Source organism: Hipposideros armiger, unplaced genomic scaffold, assembly GCF_001890085.2.
Source record: "Hipposideros armiger isolate ML-2016 unplaced genomic scaffold, ASM189008v1 scaffold_201, whole genome shotgun sequence".
Taxonomy (NCBI): domain Eukaryota; kingdom Metazoa; phylum Chordata; class Mammalia; order Chiroptera; family Hipposideridae; genus Hipposideros; species Hipposideros armiger.
Window position 1 is genome coordinate 2,261,279 of NW_017731551.1, and position 21,189 is coordinate 2,282,467.

Sequence of the window (21,189 nt, forward strand, 5' to 3'; positions counted from 1 at the left end):
GGAGAAACCATGTGACGTGGCGGCAGCGCCAACAGGAATATTTGCCTGGAAGGGAGTAGGGGTGAGTGGGGCGGGGGACGCTTTCTGTTCCATTCAGAAGTCACAGGAAGCTACAAGGGATCGGCATGGTCAAGTCACTTTTCACTTTCCAAGTTCTTCCTTATAACCTGAGCCAAACTATTAAAATAATAATAATATGAGAATAATAATAATAATAATACTAAGTCCATTGCCCCTTCAACCAAGCAGGAGAATATCTAACAGGGAAGCAAGACCACCATTTACAGGGCTAAGTGGGACCTTCTTCCTGGCTCTTGAGAGCTTCCTGGGAACCCTGGGGTGCCTGGCCATGGGGCTGTGATGACAGCAGGGCAGAGGCCGAGGTGGCCACAGGGACAGTGACCCAACATAAAGAGGGACGGCAGCTCCAGAACTGGTTGAAATGAAACTAGAGAGCAAGGCGGAGCCCCTTCTCAGAGACTGTATATTTAGTTGTTGTTGTTTTTTTAAAGCCAATTTATATATCTCTAGTTTTTAAAAATATGGCTAAGCCCCAAAGACGATGACATAAAATTCATTTGGTTAATTACAGCAAAGGAGAAAACCAATCAGAGGAAAGTGAGAATTAGGAGGGGCGAGATGAGAACTATTTTACAATAACATTTCTAACAAAAAACTGGAATAAAAACAGACTACCAACAGAGTTCACAGGGAAAAAGGAAATGCATTAAAAAAACCCAAAACCCAAAACAATGCACAAACAGTTCCCTGGTCCCAGGTGTTTTGCAGTTTTCAAGATCTTATCTGCTAAAGGGATGCCCTTCAGCAGGTCCTCCTCCTCCCAAAACCAAAAAATGAACCAAAACTCTTAGGGGAACCCGCATTTTCCAGTCTGTTCCTGCATGACACTGGGGCCCTCCCTCCGAAGCGTCTCTCTTGCCTTTACAATATGATCTTCACTTTGATGGGTCTCAATGGCCCCCGCCTCCTCAGCAGCACTTACAATCCCTAGGAAGGAATGGGGCCCCCCCTGCCACTGACCTAGGCTTCAAATCTAAGTTTGACACAGTGTAGAAAGTAAACACATCCTTTTGCATTTATTTTGTGTTAAAGGAGAAAAGGAATAAATGACAGCAGATGTATGGAAAACCTGGCCAATGAATGCGGGCGGGCGTAGGGGTGTGTGACTCCTGCAAAACACCGATCAGAATACCGCCAGGGGCCCCAGAAACAGCAGCTGTACCTTCAGGGCCTCCCGAATCCCAGTGTCTCCTACTGCCTAGTGATTGAAAGTCAGTGGATCAGTTAATAAGTTAAACATTCAAATCAGGACAAAAATCAACGAACCAGGTATCTGTTCTCTCTGTCTCTTCCAAGGTGTCAAAGAGAAGGTTTTGAAGACAAGTGTTGATACCACATGGTATGAGGTCTTCACATCAGGCCCAGGCTGTGGACTTCACCTGGAAATCCTTTCACATTCTCTCGAGTTCACGTGGAAACCAATGACATGGCGGGAAATGCTGGTGCTGGGCTATACAACACAACCATATGGGGACAACACACCTGCCTTGGGGGGGAATGGCCTCCAACTACCGAGGCAATCGCTGGGGTTTGAAGATGTCAGCTATCAACAGAAATTTTCTTTAAAAAGTACCAGTTTAATTGTAAACTATAAAACACTTTAACTATAAAATGTAGCCAGAAATCTGCTTAAGTATCCACAGTCAATTATGTAGTTGACGCGTTTAAAATGTGACTCTCTCTCTCGGTATCTTAGAAGGCTAACACAGCATTTTACAGTAGCTAAAAACATATATGCTTAACATGTACATTTGAATATCACATTCTATAACACACAAAGTATAATGTCTGCCTTGGTTTAATTTGTGTTGTCAAGATTCGCTTTTTCAGAATTCACTTAAGCAACAGTGACCAGGGTGTGCATTAATCATTTTCAGCCCACACAGAGTTCATAGTCTGTTACATCCCAAGATCAAGCTGGCTACATGATTTCAAAAAAGGCTAAAACCAGGATGAATGCCCACATTTGAGGTAATTATTGCCATTAGGTCACAGTTTGTGTAAGATAATGTATCTAAAACCTTCTTTAAAAAAAAATCTTTAGGTGCTCTGTCAAAATTTCAGAACATCTAATGACACCAACCAGGATCTCAAATTCTGATTAGTTGGGTTTGCTTCCAATGGAGTTCAAGTTCTAGAAGATTCTAGAACTTCTGTAAACTACCTAAGAATTTAGGTAAACAAGCCTAGAGCCGGTCAATAAAAGACGTTGTTAAAATAAAAGAGAAACCAAAAAACAAAAAACAAAAAACCCAAAAACCCAAAAAAACCCACCCAAAACAACCAAGGAGATGTTTCATAACAAATAAGTTTTCTAAAAAATTAAAAAAATCTAGTCCTAAAGCATTTCTAAATTCTGTCACCTTTCAACAATAATAAAGATGCTTCTGTATTACTATTAATCCCATACTTCAGCAAGAGTCTGTCCTTCCTTAAGTCCTAAAAGTTGGCTGGCTTTCCTCAGTTTATACAACTATTGCTTTCCATTTCTTTGAGAAACCTATCTCAAAAGAAACCGTTATTTTGTTCCTCTTTCTAAAAGTCATCTTGTCTTACTCCTCTTTTTTTTTTTTTTTTTACACAACAAAAAAAGTTCCTGGACACCAGACCCACACACGGTATTTACAAATTTGGTGTGAATCCCGCACCTGGTTCTACCCAGAGCTGAAGGGTGGATTGATTACAGAGACCAGAGTTGTCATGATATTTATCAGTGCAGTAAAAAATAGCATTTTGAAAAAAATATATACCTTTAGTATTGCCTTTCTAGAATTAACTATAAGCAAGAAAAAATTATTATTTTTTTTTAAGAGAAGGAAAAGAACACTTTTTTTTTTCTTCACTCTCATAAGAGTCTGTTAGCAGCACTACTAAAGCTAGTTGGTACACTGGAAAGGAATCTAAAATGAATTCTACGTGAACCAGAAGAAACTCTCCTACGATTTTTCTTTAAAAAGTCACACTCATTCTGCCCTTTCTGCTGGCACCCCATTCGGGACTCCCTCTCCACACAGACCTTGTCGCGAGTTCCACGCACGAGCAGGGTTGGCACACGGAGACATTCCTTCAAGGCCTCTCTTTGTCAGGAGACAGCCGAGGCTGGTGGCTAGGAGCTCCGTCTGAGGCTGGGCAGACCCAAGTTCGAGGCCTGGCTCCCTTACTAGCTGCGTGCCCCTGGGCAGGTCACCAGCTCTCCAAGCCAGCCGGCTCATGTGTAAAAGACTCATAATATTGCTGATTTCCTAGGGTTTTTATGAAGACTAAATTAAACAATATGGTCCATGGACAAATTTTAGCACCGTGCTTGGTACACAGCCAACAGGAGTATCGTTAAATGGTTTGTCAGAAACAGGAAGCCGTGCGTTGCTAATTAAAACAGAAAATCATCTCTCAGTGAAGGCCTCATTAACAAAAATTTCACTGGAACTGTGGAGATTTCAGACCGTCATTACGTTTTCTTGCTACTCTCTTAGGGTGTCCGTTTCCTCATCATAAATGGGGTGACTCTGAGGGATGCATGAGGTCACCCTCACACAGGGCCTGGCACGGGGCCTGGCGTATCGAAAGCACTCAACAACTGTTGGCTATCACTTATTCGAGGGACACTGAAAGTTTCACCAAATAAGAGATAGTCAACATAATGTTCGAATGCAGGGGCTGAGATTAGGGGCTCTCAAAGGCTTGGGGGAGCCTCAGGAAGGTCCCGCTGGTACGGGTATCCTGAGAAAGTGTGCCCTGCCGAGGGTCACTTCTTTGGAAAGTCTCAGAGTCTGAAGGGAAAGACTGGCTCGGGGCTGGCTCTCCTGAACTTCTGAAAGCTGCAAGCAAGATGCTGAGAAGCCTCCACTAGGTTGGGTTTCCTCTACTGAGCAGTGGCACCAAAAACCTTCCAAAGGTTTCTATTGCATTTAAATGTCATTTCACCACCTTCAATTCTCTAGCAGCCTGACTAAGATTTTACAGCATCTAGTGGATAGAGATTAGACGTGAGCGTCCAAAGGCATCAAAGTGGACAAGCACTGACCCCCAAGCCCAGCTCCAGCGCGCACCTGAACACGACGCGGCCGCACTGCACGGCGACTCTGCTTCGGTCACACCCATGGTAACACGCGATCAGTGAAGCCCACACAGCCTCCCAATAGCAGCAGTGTTAGGGTTACAGTCTCCACTTCTCTTAAAAGATGAGTACAGTTTTGAAAGAAATGCAATAAAAAAAAAATACAAGTCAGGAGTAAGTGGAAAGAGAAGGATACTGAAAACTGATGTCATTATTGCCCAGAAAGGAAAGAGAGGGATGAACGCTATTTTGTCTGTATTTGGAGGTGTCTTTGAGAAAGGTTCTTTGGCTAACGAAAGGAACAGGTTCACCTTCCTTTCCAATTTGGTAAGGACTTCTCTGGCCTGCTCAATTTGGAGGGCTCCCCATCTGAACTCTGTAAGATTCACCAGAAAGAAAAGGCAGAGACAGGCCAGAAGCACGCAAAGGCCCTGGGGCTGGAATGCGTCACGGCAAAATCGCTTATGCTGGCGATGCAAAGGCCCAGGCGAGGCCTGCGGAACGGATCCTTGCCTCTCTGCTGAATTCTCTCGAGGGCTCCTGGTTATCTTCTTCTGTCCTAGCAACTACTGGGCAGGCCAGCAAGAGCCCCACAACCCCGCCGTGGCCCCAGCACCAGACAGAGAATCTGGAATGAAAGCTGGAGTCAGCCTGTGGATGCATCTCGCTTCATCAACCACAGCCCATCATTAATAAGCTCCTTAAGCCTCCTCATCTCCTTCCTCCAGTTTCCAAGAAAGTCTGCTCCACTCACGCACACACACTCACACAACCCAAATCCTCCGCCACAAGCTTGTTCAAAAATGAGTGTTTGCAATTCTAAAGGTCTGGTCAAGGGAAATCAGCCTGTTAGCAGCTGTGCTACGCTCTCCTTCCCTTCCTCACATCCAACAATCTGGTGTCCGGGCAGGTTGAGTCTTCCAGGGTGCAGAGGACAAGGCCAGCGGGCTCCCACAGCCTGCAAGCCACTCAGCCGCCAGTAAGGCCAGAATGCAAATACAGTCCAGGAGACAACCGTCGGTTTGCCTCAACCCTTCTTTGCCCTCAGAATTCCATCAGCCACATGCCCCACTTCACAGTAGTAACTGGCATCGAGCCTCAGACTCTCCCACCCATCGGCCTGCTCACCCCTTCCCTTGGAAACAGCTAAAACATCATGAAAGAGGCCCTAAGCGCAGAGACACGGGTGCGAACACCCAGACGGGTTGGCACCGACCCGCAGAGCAGAAGCCCATCAACCTTTGGTTCCTCGTGCTCCAAACCGTATGGCTCTCCTTGACCTGTCCTTGGAAATCTTCCCTTTACACTAAGGATGTTTCTTTAGCAAAGAAGGATGGAGCCAATTAAAGAACAGGTGATGCTCTAGGTTATTTGAGGGCTAATGAAAGACTAGGTTGGCATCCCTCTACGTGAGAGCTTGGTTCTAGGGATGGGCAGCCTTTTATTCATCCTGTTTGCCAGGGTGACGCAGGGTTGGAGGACAGGATGGGAGATTCAGGCAAGTGCTAACGAGCACATGCAGAGGCTGGCCTGTCTTACCGGGGGTTTCAAGCCCACAGCTCTGTGCCTGGGCCTGGAAGAGGAAGACAGGCGGGGACGAGGGGAGGGTGCACTCACGGTTGCGGGATTGGGGACCACGCGACATCTCCCTCTGTAAGCTGCTGCCTCCCTTTCAGCGAAGCCAGCCATTTCACCCCTTTCTTCATCTGGGGTCTGTCGTTTTCTGGGTTTGCTGGGCAGTGTGTGGACACCTCAAGCTGATTTAAAAAGCCCATCACACACAGTGCAGTGCACTGAGGGGTGCAGTTGGAGCCCAATGGGGATGGTCACGAGACCCCACTGTGCCCCTTTTTGGCCAATGATTTCAGGGGGGCTGCGGCCTGCAGGACCTTGTCAGTGTCCTCTGGCCTCCTACCATCCATCCTCCTCTTGTAGGCTCCTTAGTTTGTCCCTAGAATTGTGTGCTGAGAAGATGCTTTGGGGGCAAGGGGGAGACGGAAGAAGTGGGCAGTGTGGTTAGTGAGAGGAAGGCGGCCAAGTGAGGCTGAAATTGCCCAGGGGACGGTACCGCCTGCCTGGTACCCCTACGTCAGCTTATTACACCCAGTGGCTTCTAGGAGGGGACAACTGTCCCTGCTCTGAAGGATGTAAGCCACGTTCCTGGCGCATGGGACGGGAGATGGGAGGACATTTCGGAAAGGGGCTGGGTCAGCTCTGGGGAGAGGGTTTTTGTTTTTGTTTTGCTTGACAGGTAAAAAGCAGACGTGAGGCAGGCCAAGGGTGCAGTTAGCAGATTTCAGAAGCAAGGCGAGCACAGGGAATGCGGGAGAGGACCATGGCTCAGGGTTCAGCCCGGGAGATGCCTCTTCAGACCTCTTCCCAGGCCACTGAGAATCTAGGAAAGTACAATATTGGTGGTGCCTGTGTTGTCAATCTGGCCTGGACAGGGAAAAAGTCCCGGGTTTTTCAAACTTTTGTTCTGTGTTGGATCTTTCTTGACAGAGATGACAGAGATCACTTTCCTAATTCCTGGGTCTTTCCTTTTTTTTTTTCTGTCTGACAAAACCGTACATCCGTATGTCCCCCCGTCTACTCATATACTCACAGATATAATAAAATAAGTTTAAATATTAAAGAGAAAACACAAAGATACGTGGAATAAATGTGCATTTCAAACCCCAACTAAAATATCAACACGATGATAATAATGATAATAATCACAACGGTATGAACCAAAACAATTAGTACAATAATATTATCTTTATGAGCAGCATGGAACTTTCATTCCTGATCTGGAAGAAAAGGAAAGAAAATGTCAGGTCAAGGAGTGAGACTTCCAACTTAGTAGACGAAATTATTTTCTTTAAAATGGAAGGCTATGTTGTCTTTTCCCATAAAGGATCAGATGTAGAAAGGGTTGGAAGTGAACTGTGCAAATGGATCTAGGATGCTACCCACTAAGGCAAACAGAGGCTCATTTGCAGCCAAGACGTGTGTGACTGGGCATGAGAGGGTCTGGGGGGGGCGGGGCGGGGGCACTGCTGCCATCTGGCTGCCCAAAGTCTGGGGCGGACAGGATTTCCAGGCTGGCGTGGCCCCGGGAGGGCTCTGGCTCCTGTGTCCGTCTCCACTTGGCTCCCCCACCCTCTCTGTCTCAGAACGGCGGCACTTCCCCACTTCCGGACACAGACTATTGATCATGGCACCACGATAAAAGCATCTCGCCCCATCTTCTCCCACTGGGTACATGGGGGGCTGCCCAAGTGTGCTCCGCCTTGAGCGGGTCACAGTGTCCTTCCTTCCAGCCTAAGGCCTGGACTAAGCTGCTTCCAGTTTGGGGACAGAGTTCTTTGTAAGAGAAGTAGGACTTCTGGTCGGGGAGGGGACATTTCCAGAGTTATTTCACATTTCACAGCTAAGAGCTAAGGAAACGGTGTGGCTTCCTCACTGAATTAGGTCGGACATCACTATAAAAACACCTTTCACAGTAAATCATCAAGGGAGGCTGAGGAGTGAGGGAGGCAGCGGGAGAGGAGGCGGGGTGCCAAAATTGGGAGCCACCTCTTTGCACCCTGGAAACATGGCTTTGGGGTCAGTTAAGGACTCAGCATTAAGAATCAAACAATCAGGACCACCTTTTAAAGCCCCATCTAGGACCTGACAGTCTCCCAACCTTCATGTTGCTAAGCATCATTTACTGTGAATGGAGAGACCCTCCACCCAGCAGGTTCAAAGCCTGAGACAACTCCCAGAATATGTCAGCAGTGCGAGAGGGCAAAGGGTGTATTTCTTTGGAAACGTAACTGGCGGTGGGAGTGTTTTCCAAGGTGCAGTGTAAGACCCCCATCACCCTCATAAGTATCCCTCCAACCTTCTGCCCACCAGAGCCCTTGAAAACCAAAACAAAGTCATGCCGTGGGTAGATCTGGGTAATGTGAGGAAAGACTTGGCAGTGAACAAGGGTTGACGGTTTCTACAGAGGGAAGGATCTGGCAAGACTGAGGGCGCATCACGGCCAGGGAACAGAGGAGAGAGGGGCAGGGCTTACAGTGAAGCACGGGGTGAGTCTGAGGACACGGCTGGGGACCAGGCCCCCTCTCCAGCCCGCGGACAGCGGCGGGAAGGGTGTGCCAGGCCTGGGGGCTGGAGGTGGCCTCCTCCCCTCTGTCCCTTCCACACCAGGAAGGAGGCAGCCACCTGGCAAGGCCAGCGTTCCCATCTCTGGTTCCACCAATGGCAGAGCCGACCGCACAGGTAGAACTGGGGGCAGAGTGGGCTGGGGAGTCTCTCAAAAGTCAGCTGAAACCATCACTGCCATGAGGTTCAACCTCGACCACCCATCTCTCATGTCCCTCTCAAGCTCCGTGGGCTCTCTAGCCCTGCCAGCCCCCTGATGTCCTTCTGCTAGCAAACGGCCCAAGAGAGACAACAGGTATAGAAATCAAACTAACTTAAACTTAACAAAAGAAAATGAAAAAAAGGAAAGACCAGAGTGAAACGTTACAACAGCACAAAGGAAGAGCCGAGATGCTCTGGCTGGCTTCCGTCAGCTTCTTGGAGTACCATGGAAGTAAACCCTCACGCGCGTCTGTCGTCGGTAAGGCACTAGGAGGGAATGGTGTAAAGTCGAGAGTGCGGGAGCTGTGCTGGCGGCGGGCCCAGGGACACACGGGAGGGCGGCGGCCGCACACGCACCCACACGCGCTCGCTCACGCGCACACGTCTGGACCACCACATTGGTTACTTGCCTATGTCATATCACTTTTTTTTTTTTTTTGTGCAATTACACTGAGGAATAGTCTATTGGTATCGTTGGAGTTGAACACAAAGCAGAAAACAAAGAGTGTAGAGTGCTACATTCCACTAGGGTGTCGGCAATGACCAGTGAGCTCTACGCTATGTAACTAGGGCTTGGTTGGTTCCAAGAGAAAATAAACCTTCAGAAAAGAAACAAACAAACAAAAAACTCCTAAAGTTCGCAACACACATTATTAATGACATTTGAGGAATAACATTGCTTAGGGATTTATCCAGAGAGCTCGGAAAGAGAAAATGTGCCCTCTTGGGGGACTGGGGTAGAGGGGAAGAATCATCCTTCAGCCTGACCACCCCCCATCAGTCCTGATGAATGAGCCAGAACTGGGCTTTGAGGATCCCGGACCAACCCCCAAATATCAGACTCCTCTGGCCATGGCCCAAATTTCTAGAGAGCTGTTGACCCTTTTGAGTTCTGGAAAAATCCCTAATTCTTATGTTCAATAATTAAAAATCTATTGGATTTCATATCAGGTGTCCCCCAGACAGCAAATTCTTAAATGTCACTTGCTGCCATATGAAAATAATCTTTGAAAAGTTCATAAAGTTCTTCAAAAACTGGGCCCCCTCCCACTTCCAGAATCTTCTGTTGCTCTTCTCCTCCTTTCCAGTTTGGCGCAGAATGGGTTCGTGAGCTGTGTTTTTTTGTTACTGACGTTTTCTTTTTTTACCTTTTTCTTTTTAAAAATAAAAAGCATAGATTCCCCCCCCACCACCCCTCCTGAATCCCTTCCTTTTTAAAATGTTCTCTTCTCTGCTCTAAGTCCTCCCACTTCCTAGTTCAAGTTTCGTTTGTGTCCCGTCCCTGCCCCCATTCCCCCTCCCCTGCCCCGTTTGCATTTTCTGTGCGGTGTCTTCAGTATAAAAAGCCCAGCTCCCACCGAGGCCCCGCCTCCCGCCTCCTCCCCCCTCCTCCTCCCCTTTCCAGTGTTTATATGTAAGGGTACTGGTTGACCTTGGCGGGGCTCAGTGGGTATCCAGTGTAGACGGTGGAGGCTGGAGAGGCGCTGATGTAGGTCTGGTGGGCAAACTGGGCCGGATACTGACTCGGGTGGATGGTGGGCGAGGGCAGGACCCGGGGGCCCATGCTCACGGGGACCTGGTGGACGATGCTGGCCGGGTAGGCAGTGTGCTGCACGGTGTGCCGCGCCGAGCCTTGGGAGGCCACCAGGTGGGCCACGGTGCCGGTGGAGCCCAGGGCCGCGGGCGCCGTGTAGGTGTAGAGGTGGGGCTGGGTGGGGAGGTGGGCGGCGGCGGCGGCGGCAGCCAGGTGGGGGTGCACAGTGCCGTGGCTGGGGCTGTTGTGCGGGAAGGAGTACGGAGCCTGGGCCATCGTGGGGGTGATGTAGGCCTGCTGCCGTCGGTGGCTCCCGGCGCGGTCCGCGGCGATGTGCTGCTGAGCCTGGAGAAGAAGCACCAGGAGAGGGCTGTAGTGGGGGCTGGACACGCAGGGCAGGAGGGGGAAGCGAGGAGCAGAGAGGAGGGGAGGAGGGAGAGGATGCCAGAAGCGGCGGGAGTGACAGAAGATGCCTTCCCAGTCATGCTGGGAAGTAAAAATGAGAAAGGAACACTGCACCCTGCCCGGCACCCCCCAGGCTGGATGACACACAGATAAAGCCAGCTGCAGAGATAACAGGAGAGGATGTGTCTCCCAAGGATGCACTGCAGCTATGAAGTGGCAAAGGAGTCCCTCTGTAAGTGACGCCTGGTTCTCTCACCGTGAAATCTTGGTCTCTAAAATCAAGGCCCTCAGGAACGTGGCTGTCTGAGGTAGAATTGGTACAAATGCAGCAGCCTTCTCTCACCTGGGGAATCTAAGTCACGGTGACACAGACACACAGCCTCCGCGCACAGCCCAGGTGCAGTACTTCACATGACGGGTTTCTGAGGACAAGCTCCCCGTTCATCTCACCTCCGTGGCTTCGAAGGAAACAGGCCCCTGTGTCTACTTTGCAATCTAGGCCTGAGTGGACCCTTTACACGTAGGCCAGCTCTGTCCTTGGAGACTCTGCTTCCTTTACGTTCCATCTACACGTCACCTACTTTCTCCAAACCCACCGACTCGTGCCCTTGGTTTGGGCTTCGGGTGTGTGGCCTCCTTCACTGCAAGGCGTCAGTGAGCCTGACTTGGTTGCGTGGCAGGCCTGTCCCTGGTGTCCTGGCCTGACTGGGCTGGGACACAGTGCTTTACCCTGTGCTGGGCTGAGAGAGCAAGGTGTGCGCCATCCTATTTTTAAGCTCTGGCACCTTATCACTCAGCGCCTTGTAACATTAGACAGTCATTCTGCTTTGGGCCAGCTCTCCGTGAGCCAGGGATACCAACTTCCCCAAGGGTGACCCACGGAGGAAAGAAAACACCAGAGGTCACTCTGGGCGCTTCCTGCCACCACTAGAGGGACTGCAGCTCTGAGGGGAGGGTCCGCCACAGTGACCCTCTCTGAAGCTGAAGAATGGAGGGGATGAGGTGAGACAGCCATCAGGTGGGGCCTACCTGGCTGAGGTTGAGAGGCTGCTGCTGCTGGAAATGTGGTCCTGGCCGCGGCTGCCGGTAGGCGATGGCTCCAGACGAGCTCCCTGAAGAGTGACCGCTGGTGGAGGTCACGTTGCTGGAGGACTTGGACTTGTAGGAGGATGAGTGGTGACTGGTGTTGACTGTGTGCAGAGGAGAAACAGGTCACAGATCAGTCATAGGTCCTCAGCTGCCCAGAAGAAGCTGCCCCTCCAGGGGGCAGCGGTGGTCTTCCAGGAAGGAACCCATTCCTGAGACCGGCCAATCACAATCAACCTCGTCTCCCCCAGACCCAGTTAAGATTCTGCCTTGACTCTGGACTGGCCGCTGGGCTCTGGGCTGTTCCACTGGTTGGGAGCAAACCTTGCCGGCGTTTAGAATACAGTCTGGTGACCCTAAAAAGCACAAGGAGAGTCTAACAGAGGAAGGGAAGAGAGTTCTCTGCAGCTTTTCAGTGTCCCACCTAGGGTTGTAATTGGGGGCTATCTGTTGAGGTACAGAGACGCAGTGACAGATACAGCAGGATAAAGAGGAGTGCATCTCAAAAACAAGACCACATATGTCTTGGAGGAAAAAACAACTGGAATAAAATGAATAAGGTAAGGAGTTTATATAAATAAACCATTTTAGTCAATTTCTAAATTGACTGTGAATACCAGCTCCCAGCTGAGTGGGACCTGTGCCTCTAGGGGGCCAATCAGAGGACTGCCACACACAATGCAGGACATGGCTGAATCAAGTGCCACTGCCTCTTGGTGCCTCTCTAGACATCAAACATCTCTCTCCTGAGCTTTGTCTAGTACAGATAAGTGAAAACCAAGATGAAACCATCCAGTCAACATGAAAAAGGCTTTTGGCACAGAGAATCCAGACAAACCTGTGTTGTCCTCTGCAGACTCCCAAGTATAAGACTGTCCACACTTGAGAGAGTGCCCCAGAGTAGGGGTGTTCAAGAGAAGAACCACACAGAGTCTAATGTTAAGGGAGAACAGACAAGGACGTGCACAGACATCAGGAGACAGGTCTACTTCTCATGATGTTCAGCAGGAAGAATTCGGATTTCCTGAGCCCGAGCACCTTCGGGAAACACAGAAGTCTAACACGGTCTCAGTTAGGTACCCGTGATCGCTAGTGTAAAATGGGTAAATGTGGCTATTCTTGGGGGTAGAGGGTGCTAAGTATTAATATGCAGCTCACAGAATAAGGATTAGGCCTTGACGTCACTGAGTTGGATCGATTCCATCACAAATCCCAGGGTGACAAAATCAAGGCCAAAGAGGATATGCCTGAGGCTGGGGGCGGGAAGAGAGAATGCTGATTAACTGATTGGAGAGTAACGTGTAAAATACGGGCTCTACAAAGCTGTCTTCCCTCAATGCTCACCTTTGTGGTTTTCGAAGACAGAAAACTGCTGTGTTCTGCTGGGCAAGGCTGACTTTCAGCTTCCTCACCTGTCTTAAACTAGGGGGGTTGGTCTTAAAAGTTTCAGAAACTCTCGCCACAATTTTGTTGCCTCCCACAGAGTGGCGCCAGCACCATGGCCGACAAAACTCCAAGATGGAAGATTCCTACCTGGAAACCCGGCCACTCTCTCATGCATACTAGAGCTTGTTTTAAAAGGCTAAGAGAAATTTAGCACTGGCCACTTAAAAAAAAAAAAATTCCTAGGGGGGGCCTACATAAGGTCTATCCTAAACCAATTCTTATGTACCATTATCGTGCCTTTTTTTAAGGGACTATTACTGTTATAGAATTCCCCAGAGATGTCTTGGAACCAGGCACCCTTGATTTACAAAACTCATTGTCTCATCCTGTAGGTCTACAATCCCTGATCTGGAATTCCTGGGGTCAGACATTTTTGAAATTCAGAATTTCATATTTCAGAAAGGTAATTTGGTACATATGCAATATATTAGGTTACCCCCAGCGGGGCCTCAGTACCACCCTGTCATCAAAGACATGAATATTTTTGCTGCAAAACACAGAGATATTTCCCAAAGTGGCACAAATATAACTATGTCACCAATATGATTATGACAAAGGCACTATGAATAGCCTCTTGCTGGTCCAGGCCAGATTTTTTAGATTTTTTTTTTAACCACCAACTGAGTTTGCTGTAAACTTAAAATTTGGTTTTCTGAGCTTGTTTTGATTTTGGATTGCAGACAAGGGAGAAATATCTCCTTCTCTTCCGGCTCAATAAAAGGGCTGGTTTTCCTTAAAGATTTTAACAACATAGTCTTAAGAACTTTAGTGTTATCTAAGCAGGGGAGCTCTTCACAAGCCAAGCAATATGCATTTAAGGCTGCAATTTATTTTATTTTATTATTATTATTTTTATTTTTTTAGCTGAGCCATCCTGCCACCTGTTGGCAGCTCAGCTCGGGCCAGGCATCGAACTGCTGTTGCTCAGAGCTCACACTCTTGAGAGAGCTTGTAACCAACTGAGCCACTCGGCCGGCCCTAAGGCTGCAATTTAATCTGGGGAGTGTGTAGGGCCAAGGACTTGAGGGGGCGGCAAGTAAAGAGTTAAGAGGTCGATTTCCAGATTCTCAACTTTCAAATGTATCTTTTCCTAAACTGAGATCCATCCCTTCTCTTTCCCACCTTCTCTCTCACATTAAAGCTTCTCCCATTTTGCAAAAGAAAGACTTCTTTCTCACACTCCTGCATGTTAATATGGTGCATTGACTGCTGTGTGAGAAACTTAAGGGAGCCCAAATGGGATGATTCTAGAATGGACAGCTTCTGAGGGACAGCGCCTTAAGAGCAAAGCCATCTTTTCAGCAAGAAACACAGAAGGCTGTCCAGGCTTATTTTACCCGGGCTACAAATCCTTTGCAAACTCTCCACCTTATTCATCCATTCAGGAGATAACATTTAGCAGTGAGGTGGCTGTCAGAGGGAAGGTTATCGCTGCCTGGGTTGCCAACCAGGAGTGACTGCTCATTAGGCATTAAGCACATCCATGTGTTAAATGGGTTGAACCTGAAGCTTCAAGGTTTTGACAAATGTATTTAAAAGTACGTAAATAATGACACAATATACAACATGATAGGAATCATATCCTTTGCAAATACTTGAACTTAAGACTGTGTGATGGATATAGTTCTAAACAATTACTTGTGGGATATTTGAGCAGACAAGTATTGAGGGCCACTGTTCCGGGACATCCCGTCCCCTGGGGAACACGATCTGCCTTCACGTTCCTTTGGTCATTGCGAGAGACTGCTGCTTCCTGCCTAGGTCTCTACTAAAAAACTTGCCTAAGAAAGAGGGCTTTGAGAAAGAGAAGTCCTCACGCCTGGACAAACTCCCAAAGATCCCATCCTGAATTCCGCTCTCCACCCTCAGGTTGCCCTCAGGGGAGTACCTGACTCACCTATGCCTAGTGGGCCTTACCCTAGTGGGGTGGTTACCCCAAGAAGGTTCCAAGGTCTCCTGGAGCAACCTCAGGTGGCACAGACAGGATGAATGAGTAACAGCTGATGAATAATAGCTTCTCACATCTAAACAAAATCTTTCTGGCAGTCTGTACCCCTTTCCTTCTACATGATGCTATCGTGAGGGCACTGACTAGCTTGGATGGGCTGGGACGGTTTGTGGCAGAAAGCAGGATGTGCAGATTTCTTCTGGTTCATTCCCCGAATTCTTCCACTGGCGAGGCTGAACAAGGGAGGCATTGAATAGATGCTGCTAAATCTAGGGTGAGGCGATAAGTGTATCTGGAAGGTTAAGTTCTCAGCCTTTCTACTAGGGCCCAGTTTTCAGGACCAGCCTTCACAGGATGGAAGGAGTCCTTCTAATCAAGCAACGTGTGAGGAAGAAACACGCTTGCCATGACCTGTCCTCCCAACAGTGACTTCTAAGGAGATGCGAGAAGAGCTTGCTTCGCAGTCACTGACGGAGACATGGAGAAGGTTCTTCCCACACAGGCAGCACCCCTGCCCCCACCTCCCACCAGGGCCTCTTGGAAGGAGTGATGCCAGAAGTCGGCCAGGAACTCCCCACCAGGTGTCTTTCCAGATCAGTGGATAAGGGCCTAGGTGGTTTGTATTTTATATTGTCAGCCAGGTCAGAGGGAGCACCACGGTAAAGGTGGTGAGGTATTAATTATAGAATTAAAACATGAAGACGCTGCTCACACGATGTGCTGCTAAGCAGAATCCTATCTTGGCTGCTTGAACAGGATCCTTGGTAAGGATCTGCAATAACCTGGTGCTTCGCTCTCACATAACATAACCGCTAACAGCAGAAAGCAAGAAAGCCTGTCTCCAGAGACGTTCCTGGCCTGCGCAGGCCCCGAATTACCTGGCACCAGGCTGTCACATTCCACCAGCACTTCGCTGGCCTGGGTTTTCAGGGGTGGCACGATGATGGTTCGGGGGTTCCCAGTGCAGTGATTCTCCAGGCCCCCCTTGGTGTCAAAGGTGGTGGTGTGACTGGCGCGGTGCTGCACGGCGTAGGGGCTGGTGTTGCTGGAGGAGTCAGAGTACGGAGAGTCGTGGACTGTGACACAGCTGATGACGTTTTTCCTCTGCTTGGAGACAGTGCTGACAATGGACAGGGAGAAAACGCAACTGTGAGAAGCGAGACCCCAAGGCAGGAGTTCAGGGCTGGCTGTGTGAAAAGCCGCTTCAGTCGTCTGGGCAGGGCAGGGCAGCGGGGTGAGAGAGGGGGCAGGAGTGTCTCTGCCCTCGTCCCATTACCCTAATGGGCACACGCGTCACCTGTCTAACTGGTAAAGGGGGACATATGAAGACAGGAGAAAGGGCTGGAGCTGGGCCCATGGGCGCTTCTAGAAACCAGAGAGTGAGATGTTTCTGGGTGGGCCTGGCCTGTCCCCTGGCAGCAGGGCTCAGAACTGCAGGGCAAGCACCTGTGGTCCAGAGTAGGGTGGCAATGCCCTGAGCCACCCGAAGGGGACATCTGAGCCAACAGAGAGCCCAGCAAGACCCAGGCCACCTGGGTTCCCGGTTTGGGAGAACACACCTCTGGGAAGGGAGCCGCATAAGCTTAGGCCTGGGGCCTGGGAGACCCTGGGGAAGCTTAGGCAGGAGGGAATGGAACGTCCAAGAGGAAGCAGAATGCAGCGATGGGGACGGGAGTGAGGTTCTGAGAAGGCGGATTCCCACAGTGCAGCTCAGACACGCTGAGAGAGAAATTGGAGCTGAACTCGACACCCTCGCCACCTCTTTGCTGTGAGGGTGTTGTGTGGGGTGATTTTGTGGCACAGGCCACCCAGGACCTCTGAGAGTCCCCTTCTGAGGGGAGGCTCGGCCCTCGGATCAGGGAGGAGCCCACACTGCGTCTGGGTGAGGTCAGAGGGTCTCCGACGGGAGGATGCCTGTGCGAGGGCTGCCCTGGACCCTGGCCTTCACCCTGTTTCTGAAACTTTATATGCCGACAGGGAGGAACCAGCTTTGGATGGCTCTTGGCCACAGGAAATTTTTTCCCTGAGGTATTTATGTTTGTGTGGTTACTTTGAGAACCCTTTCTGTCTGCCTCCAAGCTCGGTGAGAGGCGGGTGGGATGATGGATATGAAATTCGTTACTGATTGTGAAGGTTTCAAAAACGGATTTTCATCTATTTTTGTATATTGATCATCTATTTTTAAGAAATATTGATTGCCTAAGTAAGATGGTCAGTTTCCAACTAATTTGCTAAGAGAAGGAGCTGGTATTTATAGAGGCCTAATGGGGACATAATAATCCCCGAGGTGTCTTGGCCAAGGTCACCCGGCCAGTCACAGGCCAGATTGTCTCCAAGGTCGAGCTCTGCCTCCCAAGGGCAGCAGAGAAGTGGGCAATTTCAGGAGCCCAGGCAGCCAGGCAGAAAAGGTGAGCGGAAGGAGAGCAGGGCTGCTACTCGACAAAGCGCTGGCGGGGCTGGGCGGCGAGGCTACAGGTCTGGCCCCTGCTGCTGACACCACCGGCATCGGGCTGCACAATTCCCCTAGGCTGCACATTCTGTCTCCCTGGCTCAGGGGAGAAAGGTCCCTTCTAACTGTGGCTCTGGGTAACAACACAGGCCCTGCAGCCAGATGTCCATTATCAGCATTTGCTGGTGGTGTGGCCTTGGAAAGCTATTCAACCCGAGTGACTCAGTCTCCCCATCAGTAAAACGTGGATCCTAATAGCAGCTATAGCATAGGCTTGCTTTGAGAATGAAGTTAGAAAATACGTGAAGAGTACTTTGAATAGTGTACGACCCATAGTAAGTAGTCTATAAAAGTCAGCTATTATTATTTGTATTTTACCTTATTTAACATGTGAAAACAGGTTTGCAAAAAACATATCTAGGCAAAGTAAATTACATCAAGGCACGGACTTGCTCTATGAATAAACCAGAAGATGGATATGAGAGAAATTAAAACCCATCAGTTAGATATCTTGGAGGTCTACGCTAGGTGCTCCAGGGAATTCCTGTACAAAGACATACAATCCATGTCTCTGCTCTGCTCGGGAGGAGATGAAAATCTCAGTGGGGGACTGTATAAAAACATGACAAGTTAAACAGTAAAAGCTTTAAAATAATCAGTTAAAGAGAATAACGGATGTCACAAAGCCTTCCATGATGAACTGTCAAATGATTTGAATAGATGATAATTGCTAAGAACGCAAAAGGTGAGGAGTGAGCATATATTTAGATCTCTTCCCATTAACTTTGATAAAGTAGACAAATTTTAATTACTAAAGACCTATGCTTCCCACTTATAACAGTTATGAATGCAAAACATTCATATGCTTGTTCCTCAGAAAGCTAAACTGAGCGTTTCCAGATGACCCAGCAATTCCACTCCTGGGTGTACACTTTTCAAAGGAATTGAAGGCAGGGACTCAAACAGATGCTTGTACGCCAGTGTTCACAGTAGCATTATTCCCAAGAGCCAAAAGGTGGAAAGAATCCAAGTGTCCATCAATGGATGAATGGATAAACAAATTGTGGTGTATCGACACAGTGGAGTATTATTCAGCCATAAAAGTGAATGAAGTACTGCTATACTCGCATGCTGCACTATGGATGAACCCTGGAAATGTATGCTCAGTGAAATAAACCAGACACAAAAGGGCAGATGTTGTATGATTCCACTGACATGAGGTACCCAGAATAAGGAAATTCATAGAGACAGTAAGTAGGTCAGAGGTGACCAGGGGTGGAGGAGGGAGATACAGGGAGTTACTGCTTAATGGGTACAGAGTTTGCTTGGGGTGACGGAAAAGTTCTGGAAATGGGTAGTGGTGATGGTGGTACACATTTGTGAATGTATTACTATCAATGAACTGTACACTTAAAAATAGTTAAATGGCAAAGTTTGTATTATATATATTTTACCACAATGTAGAAAATTAATGTAATACACATGAGTGAATTGTTTGGCATTTGAATTATATCTCAATTTTTAAAAAGTCCATATGCTTATTCAGAAACAAAAAAGCAAATGGGACTAGCAGGGGTGGGTGTGGGGTGGGGAGGTGGAGGTGGAGGTGTGGGGCACACGAGATTTGGCACAAGAATTAGAAAGTGGGGCATCAGGAAAAGATCCCTGAGGCTTTACGGCTGGGAGAAGGAATCCAACAGCAGCAAGGCATTGTGGGAAGCTGTGTAGTTAGCGGGGAGCCCTGGGGGGAAGGAGACCTGCCTCAGAAAGACCAAGGTAAGTGAGACCTGCAGCCGGGTCCTGTGGTGGGTGGGGCTGGGCAAAGGGAAACTGCCGTCTGTGCCTGGTCTGCTGCGTAGCAAGATGCTATTAAAGGGAACCCTGCCTCTCCTCTTCCCGCAAGATACGAAGTGGTCCCAGGACCAGGGGAAGAGGCCTGGGAGGCATGACCATACAGACCCCAGCTCCCGAGGGGATGCCAGGAGACGGCGCTGCCCTGCTCCTCACGCTCAGCTTCGGTCACCGCCAGTTCTGGGTGACTGACACAAACACACAGTGGCTCGTCTTGCCATCTCACAAAATGTAGGCGCGTTCTGTTGCAGGTGTTTGGCCTTGGGGGGGACAGGGAGTGGACCCCACATGCAGAACAGAGGCTGGCTCACAGGTGTGCCCTGGGAGCTGGGGTTCTAGTCCTGGCTCTGCTGTCCCTTTACTGGTGTGACCCTAAACATACCTCCCGCTCCCAGCTGCCATAAAATCCATTAGGGAGAATGGCATTAAAGGATCCGTTGCGAGGGTCCCTTAAAGATTTATTATTAAAGACACTTAAATTCCCTATGTAGACCCAGACGCGGCCAATTCCCGCTGACCATATCTTCCTTAGGTTCTGAGTAGTTTGGAAAATGAGTAAATTAAAACCACACACACGTACAACATTAATTTTGGCCATGCTGTCATAAAATTCAAATTGGACATATTTTGAATTCTTCACTCAAATTTGGAAACTATGGAGAAGCTTCAGATCAATGTAAGAATTTTCTGACAACTGGAATATCTGACCATACAAAGGGCCACTTCATGAACCAGTGAGCTTACTGTCACCGAAAGATGGCTTTCTGGCAAAAGTCTTGTAACAGCTGAAAGCTTGGTCCAGATGAACTCTTAAGACTTCAGGGCCACCTCCTGGTGGAAACCTAACAGGTAGTGGGGCCCACTCTTCATGGGTCCCCTCCCTTTCACTGGAGCTGGGACATCCCTACGTCTAACGAGCAAAAAGGTACCACACAGTTCAACGCTGATTTACCTCCCTTTTTGGATCTACACGTGATAGGTTTGGAAAAGGTGAATTAACTTGACAACTCTGTGTTTAATCTCTTCTGTTGTTAGAAATTTCTGTGCTCTATCTGAATATACTATGCAGGTTAGAGAACAAATGGAAAACCGCTAAGTGAGTCACTTGAAAAACGAGCACACATTTGACGTTATTACTATGGATTCTTTAGGCTCAAATGTATCGATTTGACTGGGATTCATTCCACTATGGTGTCTAATTATTATTGATCGCTTATCAATCCCATTATGAATTGGTTAATGGAAGTGAGAGCGTGACAGGAGTAGAATGAGGAATATTTGCTTCAATGGCCTCGATGGAACTCACTTCTGAATGAAGAACAAAGCCGACCGAGTTCACGACTGCATTGCGTTGTCATGGCAATAGATGATGTTCATCATTTTAAAACGGTGAAAAGAAAGAAGGCATGAAGAAGTAAAGAAATCAGCCCCAGTGGAGAAAACACGGCCACAGGATCGTACAAACCTGTGACGCCTCCCCTGCGGGGCCCTATCTGGAATGCGTTTCTGATTTCTATTTGCCAGTCTCGGTCAATTCCATTCTTCAAGACCAGGGTCAAAACTCATCTGCACCAATAAACTTTCCATGACTTACTTCACTCCTCTGATTCCATAGTCAGTGCTATATGTGAAAAATGCTATTCTTCTATTATTATGACACTGATTACTAAATCTCGGTAACATTTACCGGATGTACAACCACTGTTTGAAGTGCTTTATACGTGTTATCTCCTCTAATCCTCACAGCAGGACTATGCAGGAGAGACTATTACAACTCTCGTTTTAAGAACAAACTCCAGGTATGGAGGGCTTGGGTGACTTGCTCGCTCAAGGTCACATAGGGGCAGAGTCAGGTTTGAACTAAGAGATAGCATTTTTTTGCGTGTGTGACTAAGCATAATCTTAACTTTACCTATTTTTTAAAATTTTATTTTATTGTGATAAGATCTACCCTCCTAAAAATTTAAGTGTACAATCTGGTACCGTTGCCTACA

The 21,189-nt window shown here is 48.4% G+C and overlaps 1 protein-coding gene across 4 annotated transcripts in view; it reads right to left on the minus strand.

Annotated features, from left to right (window-relative positions):
* Positions 1 to 2,636: 2,636 nt before the first annotated feature.
* HIPK2 (homeodomain interacting protein kinase 2) overlaps positions 2,637 to 21,189 on the minus strand; it is a 129,505-nt gene continuing 110,952 nt past the window's right edge. For all 4 annotated transcript variants that reach the window (XM_019653247.1, XM_019653249.1, XM_019653248.1 and 1 more), the window contains exons 13-15: positions 15,774 to 16,015; positions 11,445 to 11,605; positions 2,637 to 10,355 (exon numbers count right to left, since the gene is read on the minus strand). In XM_019653247.1, coding sequence (XP_019508792.1) covers positions 9,885 to 10,355; positions 11,445 to 11,605; positions 15,774 to 16,015 — 874 coding nt within the window. In that variant the 3' untranslated portion in view covers positions 2,637 to 9,884. The remainder of the gene's footprint in view (positions 10,356 to 11,444; positions 11,606 to 15,773; positions 16,016 to 21,189) is intronic.